Raw genomic sequence first — 8749 nt, 5'->3', positions numbered from 1 at the left:
TCCATCAGAACTAAAATGAAAAACAGGAACAAAACGTCCGGGAAATGGAGTGTCACTGAGCAAAACGGCATCAGTGTTTGGTTGTTGGCCTGTCCGCCGAAGTTGGCAGTTGGATTGCAAACGTTTCATCACTAATCGATGTGACATCGTCAGTGCAGGGTTGAGTGGATGAATTGCTCCTCTTCTGCCTGTGATTATATAGCATATAAACAGTATCTGGTAGTTCTAAAAGTGGTCTTCACGTAATTTGATTGGCCTCCTTTGAATCTGACGTGGTCTCAATCTCCTGGCATCAGGGTGCATGTTGCATGCAAAACAATGACGGATACCCAAACGTTCCGCTGCGAAAGCACAATTCGATACCTGCTCTCACTTATCAGGTATGGGCATAACGCTGATTCAGGTTGATTTCGCTAACAGGAAGCGGTTCAACAGATTTTGTCAAAAGTTCACACGACTCCCTTGCCAGTACTTATGTCTTCCAAGGTCATAAATTATGCACTTTCTCTCCGGGAACTTCGGCTGCATGCCCTTTCCTGGTTCCCCTCATGAAACGGTCTCAGATGCATTGTCTACAACTCGGTGCCATCAAAAATAATGAGGCGTTGCCCTGGTCGGTTCCCTTTGGTGGATATCAAGATGTGTTCTTCATCCTCAAAACTTTCCCTTCCAAATTGCAGCACCCTAATGTACTTGAAAGTTAGCCTCTTAAGCAATCTCAGCTGGAATGCTCTTCGACTGGCTCGACCTGAGTTGTTATCCTTACCATAAACCTTTAATATGAGGATTGTATCCACATGTATCCTCCTCTAATTGGTTGCATTAATTCTTCTTGATGGTCCTTGGGGGGCTCAAAAATGTTTTAGTGTCAAACAAAATGAGGAAAAGAATTTCTGTTCAGTTTCTGGTCAGAACATCTTTTTCAAATATTTAGTTTCCCGTGTTTTTCGGGCACTCAACGACTTTACACCATTCTCCTCATTTGCTCCCTGAAAACGATCCGAATTTCAGTTGTGAGTAGACTTACTGAAGCCTAATGGGCTGTCATACGGTTATCATCGACCCCACAAGTAGTGTTGCTTACACCAGCTGAGTGCTTGCAGTCTGACGTTCGAGTAGAGAATACGGCTGAGGGAAACTCCGCGACGACCTACCTGATGACTCCTAAACAAGACGATATCGGCCGTGGGTTGGTAAAAGGGTTTTCACCAGATTTATGACTAGTGTGTCGTGCCAAGAAGGCAGGTCACAGTAACTCGTGCACCATACCAACCTAGATTTGAGGCGGCACCTGCGTGGCACATTCGGTTGAAACAACCTTACAACTCTAAAAATTGCTCAATTAACTGTTTCGCACGATACATTACAGCTTTGTCCGGGCATCGTTGACCGTCAGGTTTCTATCGGGGAACAAACTGGTAGATATTCGAGTTCGCTAACCCAAGCGTCCATGGTTCGATCCCAACCCCGGCATCCCGACTGCTCCTATCTAAGCTTGAGGAGCCTGGCAATAGCTCAGCCCTCGTGCTTCCATCCGATGTCAAGGCAGCTATCAGTTGAAGACGTCTTACAGCTGAACGATCTTTTATTCTCTTCTTGCTAAGTTTTACACGTCTTTTGATAAGTTTTTACTTCTCTTCTCGTCCACAGAGTTTTGTTTAATTACATTAAAGTTTGCAGAAGTGACTCGTGAGCATTTATGCTTCGTATGAAAAAACATCAGTCCAGTTGTCACGTGTTCCCTTGGATAATTACAGAATTTCCGTTTCAGCTCACTTTCTTCAATGCTGTCGAACTGCTTTATTTTTCTCGCCCTATCCTTCATCTCGCCGTCTTCCGAGACTCTCGTTGGGGGGTACACAGAATTTCATCTTCCAAATGCAGACGAGATCCAAACCTTTAAGACGCTAGTAGGTTTTGTCTGCCTTTTATGTTCAAACTAACCAATTCTCTCAACAAAATTCAGCTGAACCTTCAAATTCCAACATTTTTGGGACTCACAGCCAGCGACGTGGATGACGCAGAGATTTTAGGAATTTCTTCACAAGTGGTCAGCGGGATAAATTATCGAATCAATGTAAGTTTGTCAGATAGTTCACACAAAATGCATTTTTCTCCTGTTTACCTAGGTTCGTCTACACAACGGTCAATGCTATCTGGTGACCGTATTTCAAAGTCTTCCCTCCAGAGAGGATGGAACTTTCACACGCAGGGTCACCAGTGTAGAGCTCATAAAATGTCCGTAGTGGTTTTGAAACGCAACAACGCCACTGATTGGACTGTTATACAGGAAGGGTTGAACCCATGATTTTAGCCAGCCGTGAAATACCGACAACGTGTATGTTTCTATCAACATCTCGTTGTTTCAACTAAAACTGCTCTTACTTTGGAATTCATCAGCTGGCTGGAAGGGGGGTGAGTAAGTCAAATCGAATATTTAATCGGATTTCTTGATCCGAGTCAAGCATGAAGAAGGAACGACATCCTGGGAGAAATGATTTAGCCGTCAGGGCAATGGACAATCTGGCAAATATCAAGGCACGCGAAAATGACCAAACTTAGTGGGGGCGAATATAGGAGAAATATGGAAAGTGAAGCAACAGACGTCCAGGTGATTCAGGCTGGATCAGGTCGATATAGAAGAAGCCACACGTTTAATATTACACGTGTAACGAATGAAAGGGTATGAAGAAACGATCTGGGACTGAGGATAGGAGGAGCAGATGAGCGGGAAACGTCAGAGTTCCGTTCGTTGCCTTTACCAGGGTCAGAATAGTGTCTTTCTGAATGCACATCCAGTTTCAGAGCGTTCAGCCAATGATCGAAGAAGCATCCGGTGTCCCAGATCAACTCGTGTCCAGGACATTACTAGTTAGACATGTCCCGGGCTGTTCATCAGTAGCCGTCCATCTAAACTTCTAAGGATGCCTGTGGACAGCTGTTTTTCTATTCTAGCTGTACTCAAGCCTTCATGTGTTCATTGTCATTTTAAGACAGTTATTTCGGAATCGGCCACATGCAAATAGCGACGTGGCTACTGAAGACGATAGGGGCATCGGCCCGCAACAGCTCAGGAATTGTTCAGGAGAAATAGATATTTTGTTTAATCACCAGGGCGAAAGGAAAATGATATTTTACACCAATTCATTCTCAGTGACTTTAGGCCTCACTGTGAGGTTTTGAACATTCCAGCATCGAGGGGTCGTATGAGTTTGGTGAGGAAATTTTGTTTATCAACTACTGAAGGCATATTTATGAAGGCAGAACTGAAGCACACAGGAACAGAATTGAGATAACGTCCTGGTCACTGATTGACGTAACCTTACTTTGTAATAGCACCTTTTGCTAAGCGATGGGCCGGTGGTTTCTTGCACCGAATAAACATCAGGAGCAATTCAAGTAGTCTCGGTAAGAATCGTCCGGACATGATCGAAGAAAAGCCGGCCTTCGGATAAGACTGTATTGGCACGCTGAATTACAAGACAGGCAATAAAGTTCGTGGTGCACAGCTGCGGCTACTCAGCGACTGGACAAGACGTCGATAGGAAAGCATTGGCTTCAAAAAAGAACGTGTAGACATTTTCTCATTGCGTTGAGGTGACTAATTCCCAAATCTTACAGATTCGATGTGGAGTAACAGATGGGTCACTAGGCGATTGCATGTTCTGGGGCTAATTAGGGATAATATGGTAATCTAAATGGGCATCTGGCATTTCCTGGGTAATCTGCTATATTTCCTAAACAGGCTGTATAAAATTTACCCAACATGTGTGTTTATACTATGGTTGATAAGTCACGGATAAGTCTATCTATATATGTTCAAATCTACTGCGGTTCAACGTTATATGAGTAGAGCGATTACTAGCATTCAAACTGTGTTGTGTCTTTCAAATTATTGTCGATTTTTCAATGAGATGTTTCTCTACAGGGAATCATCACAGTTAGCTTGTCTCCCCATGGGAGTTTCAAGGTGCTGACATGAAACCAGGCCAGCAGTAGTAAGTCTTGGCGACGTTATGGGCGTGCAGTGCACTTAATCTCTGCCGTCCGTGATACTCGTTCATCATCAGACGAGGTCGTACGGGACAATGTACCAAAAGCTAGAATGCCTAAAAACCACTTGCTTGGGCTGTAAAAGTGAGACATGAACATATTCCAGAAAGACGTCTGCAGCGAGGTTGGATTGTTCTAACACTAACCGCAGAAAAGCTGGAAGTGCATTGGGTCCTCACAACAGACCACGTTTCGACAAGAAGTACCCCAACGCGGCAAATGGTACTCAGGAAATTTCTGCTGTGAAATGCCTCCAAGTAGGCGAACAAAATGGGAGGTCTTACAGTGTTAAGTGTTCTTTGAGTAGACAACCATTTATTTGTTGGTCTGTTCACCGAGTGGGTCACTCAACCCCGCACTGACGATGTTACCTCGATTGGTGATGAAACGTTTCCAGTTCAACTGCAGATCTCGGTGAACAGATCAGCAACCAATCAATGCACCCGAGCTACCTATATTCCGCGACATTGCTGGATAGCCATGTAGTTTGGATATATTCAAGTTGGAGTCTGCCGAATCCTGTCTTCAACACTTTCGCAATGTGTGCTTTCAAAGGAGGTTTTAGGTTACATATCAGTGGCCAGATGCATACGTGAGGTGAGCTCTATCGTATAGTCTGTTTCGGTTAACGAAACGTTCACCGAGCATAGTTAACCAACCGTTACATCACCGGCTAGCTCGTTGGGTGACCGTCAGGGACACCGTTGATTCTTCCATCAACACCATCTTTGAATAAGCGGAAGTATAATCACGGACGAACTATTGAGATCAATGAAAATTTACTTATGAATCCAACAAAGTCAGTATCGGCGTTAGGTCGCCAAAAGCTTTCGTCAATCCCACAAACAGTATCACATTGAGGGACTGGTACCTTTGAATCCAACCAATCATCACTATCCTGGTTTCAATGAATTATTTTTCAATAAAGTGCACGTTAAAGTACAGATTGTTCACCAATCCGACAACCGAATGGTTGTGAGACCAACCACAGTGATGAGATTTGTGTAAGACAGAGGACATGGAATGCGGCAAACGACTGCTGCTTGTTTTTCCAGTTACCCAGCTCGGATTTCGCGTTCCTTTCTGGTTAGTTCAAAGGAGGTGAGGACTTTCAGTACCAAGCATCACATATTTTCAAAGCCTTCTTTGGAAAGTGTATGTTTGTGGGAGGAAATATATAAACATCACGCATGCAGAGGGATCGTTTCAAGGTTACGGTAGGATTTTCTCGCTCTGGTTGTTGTTATTGACCTTAAATTAACTTAAATTTAACCTTACAAATGAGTAAACACAGTTGTCAGTGGGTATCCTTTGCATCTGTGTGGCGAAAGCCAGAATGGGAGAGTTTCTCAAGCCAAAATGCGGCCAGCAACTATGAAACATTCACTAGGGTCAAACTAATTTAGTTCAGACGCTAATTCATGATCTTAGTCAATTGGTGATCGGAGTGTGCTCACTGACTTGTTCGCATTTAATCGACTCATTGTTGAACTCTACTGGGGACCTTTAGAGCATGGAGTAACAAGTGTGCTTTTTTGACAGAACACACTACTCTTGAGGTTGCTGAAAACTCTTTGACAGCTCACCATTGGCTTTGCTCTTGTTGGATTCCACCACACGAACTTAGTTCCCCAGTTTCAACTAATCTTATTCTTAGGAAATTGAAGAAATTCTTTCGTTTGTAAATTATAGCAGTGTTAAACAGGGGCCACCTGAACCTCGTGTTCACGCTATCCATCAACTGAATGCGCTTCACAGCTGAGACTGCTCTAGACAAAAGCTGATCACCTCATAAGTTTGACGGGGTTTTACACAGTGGTAAGACCATTCTAACTCCGTTGCTCAAGTCTACTTAAAAGTCTGAAGTAACTCTAATCCATATCTGTCAGTTGTCGCCTGCTTTCAGGACTCGCGGCGCGAACGCTCGCTGATTTGCATGTGACATGAGAAGATGCTCTCCTGGAAGAAACCTAGAGTGCTCCCTAGCAGAGAGAGTTGCGATCCTGGACATAAATTGCTTCCGAATTTGAACGAAACAGACGTTTGTTTTTCAACCTCTTAAACTCCTTAAATGTTGGGGAAATAAGTTTAGGATAGTAGTTGAAACTTTAGCTGGTTATGAAATACTGGTTAGGTGGATAAGCTGAAAGTGTAAATGGCGTGGATAGTTGGAAATGAGTCCTCAAATCTATCGACGGAATGGTTGGTTGTACTTTCATGGCGTCGGCCTAACCTTATCATCTTCTCAATCGGACTGGATAGCTTTTACTTGTGGCAGTTACTCGTGCCCAACTGTTTGGTGAAACAGCTATCAGAAGAATGGAGAGCGGTACCAATACCTAAAAATTGGAGGCGGGTGTAGCAACAATATTTTGTACGCAGCGGCTAAAGTGCTCCAACCGGTATTCTCAGTGGGCGGCTGGACCCAAATCCATGTAGGTTTCCCCATCGGCCTAACACTTGGCAACCCACCCTAACACACAAACTCCCTTGGTCGACACCTAACAGAGATGTTGCATGACTTAGCTGATCTAGTCTCCTTCCTCCTTAAATCTCGACCACCCCCCTGCCAACCTAGTCACTTGGCCTAACGAAACTTTTGTGTCAAAAGCGAGACTTTGCCCACCAATCATTCTACCAATTGTCACCCAACTTTTCCGAAAATGAAGTGAAGTTACTTTTCTGAGGAATACACCCATTTGCAAATCAACTTGGTTTTCACGAGAGACTCAACTGAATCTCTCGTTTATGATATTCTACAAATGAATGTGCTGCACAAAGGCCGCCTCATAATTCAGTTGGCACGATATTCGAGACACCGCGGTATGTTTTCATGAAGGAAGCTACTACTGAAAGGAAGAAGGCCTTCGCTGCGGAGTTATTTAATAGGAAATGCCAACTGACCGGTTACAGACCACTGAACAGGGAAGCAAAACTCTAATTTGCATCTTATTTACTTATGTTCTACTTAGATATCATAGCTACCAGAATATCGTTAACGAGAGATTCAATTGAGTCTCCCGTGAAAACCAAATTGATTTGCAGATGAGTGTATTTCTCGAAAACAGTGCAATTTGGGTTCAAGTGGATGATAAGGTTGACGGAAACTCGGGGACTGCGCCTACCTGATGAGCCCCAACAAGGGCGAAACCGGTCGTCGGCTGTCAAAGAGTTTTCAACAACATTGTGAGTAGTTTCCTTTATGAAGTTACTTTTATTGGCGCAAACCGCGACGGCGTGGAGACCCAAACGTCGATCACGTCAACGGCTTGGCTGGAACGCCTATCTGTAGTGCAGCAGTGATCAACGCAAAACGCAATGCAATATTCCGTTTTTATTGCTTAATTTAGGAGTGGGACCTCTTATGAAGCCTGTAGGACTAGTGGAGCTACTCTGTTCTGGAAGGTCGATAAGCAATGCAGCCTTATGGAGAATCATCAGGAGTGCGCTTCTCACGAAACTCCGAGGAGTCTGGAAGCCTCAACCTTCTGAATAGAAAATTCAACCGTTCGGCTATGATTGGCTGATAAGTAGTGTGATTGACTCGCACGTGGACAGAACATAACGTCACTCGTCCTTCACTCGTGGGATCCACTTCACGTGATCATGTGTCGACTAGTGACTCCCCAGATGGAAAAAGCACTCATCGGATGACTTTCAACCTTCGTTGTGGCTACTCACGGATTGTTGGTAGTATGAGCAGATTTCGGATTTTTCAAAATGAAGACTGTCCTGTAAAACACTCTGTTAAATGGGAAATAAATAACGAATGAATAAAGCAAAGTTGTAAGGTGGTATTAGGGTTTGGACGAATGTACTTTAACCCGCGTCTTGAAAAATTGAACATTATACGAGTTCGCAAAGTCACAATGTGAAAGCAAATTCCAAAGGTAAGCAGTCTTTGGGACAACTACAGAAAATAGCTCTTTTGGCAACACAAAACTGACTTGAGGTAAATCATACTCAACGGAAACTAGAATCGAGCAGGTTTTCAGATAGGTTCTTGGCCAGTTCAACAAGACTAGACGTAGTCGTGAATTAATAGTTTGAAAGGCATGTTTGACTGTAACCATTCGAGATATAACGACATACAATTGGATTTCACCAAAAACGTCCAAGTCTTAGTACGCGTTGTACGTACATTTGCAGGTCGCCAATGCCGCGAGGACGCCTGAAACAAAAATTCATAAATAAACTGGAGGCTAATAACTTCCAGATTATCTAGAATTTATTTGACCAACATTTACTCCACAACTTTGAGTAAGAGAGATTATCTAGATAGGGCTATAGTTGGTCTAGTCAGGTGACGAGCCACACTTGGGAAGACCGGGTAGGCGGGACCATTTTCAAGCCTGAAAAAGATGGCAACAAGAAAGAGACTATAAGTATGGCGAGGACAAGTCTTGGGGCAAAGAATAGCATCTAGGACAGCAGGCTTAGAAGCGTTGAGCGATAGCAGACACTGACAAATAGACCTAGCCCAAGTGGTGGGTACCGGAAGATAGCCCGTGAATGCTGAACACATCTGGGGTAAAATTGTCAGTATTTGAGGCGGATTTGAGTGAGTGATTCAATCTTCTTTCGACGAGGCAGGCTGAACGTTCTAGTAGAGTCAGGAACAACGCAGGAAGGCGAACAGAGTTTCGGACTGACCTACTGAAAGAGAAGAGTGTCGACTTCCGGAAGCAGTAGCCGA

General features: G+C 43.9%; 2 protein-coding genes across 2 annotated transcripts in view; both read left to right on the top strand.

Annotated features, from left to right (window-relative positions):
• The window catches only part of T265_08440 (hypothetical protein), a gene marked incomplete at both ends in the record, with an annotated part of 17514 nt that extends 12975 nt beyond the window's left edge, over positions 1-4539 (top strand). Inside the window, 3 exons of the mRNA XM_009174241.1 lie at positions 1772-1910; positions 1967-2077; positions 4393-4539. Of these exons, the coding sequence (XP_009172505.1) occupies positions 1785-1910; positions 1967-2077; positions 4393-4539 (384 nt within the window). The remainder of the gene's footprint in view (positions 1-1771; positions 1911-1966; positions 2078-4392) is intronic.
• Positions 4540-6815: 2276 nt separating this feature from the next.
• The window catches only part of T265_14571 (hypothetical protein), a gene marked incomplete at both ends in the record, with an annotated part of 9036 nt that continues 7102 nt past the window's right edge, over positions 6816-8749 (top strand). The window contains one exon of the mRNA XM_009174248.1: positions 6816-6876. Within this exon, the coding sequence (XP_009172512.1) occupies positions 6816-6876 (61 nt within the window). The remainder of the gene's footprint in view (positions 6877-8749) is intronic.

This window comes from Opisthorchis viverrini, assembly GCF_000715545.1.
Source record: "Opisthorchis viverrini unplaced genomic scaffold opera_v5_219, whole genome shotgun sequence".
Lineage (NCBI taxonomy): Eukaryota > Metazoa > Platyhelminthes > Trematoda > Opisthorchiida > Opisthorchiidae > Opisthorchis > Opisthorchis viverrini.
Note: the sequence above shows the minus strand (reverse complement) of the source record. Positions and strands in the feature narration are given on the sequence as shown.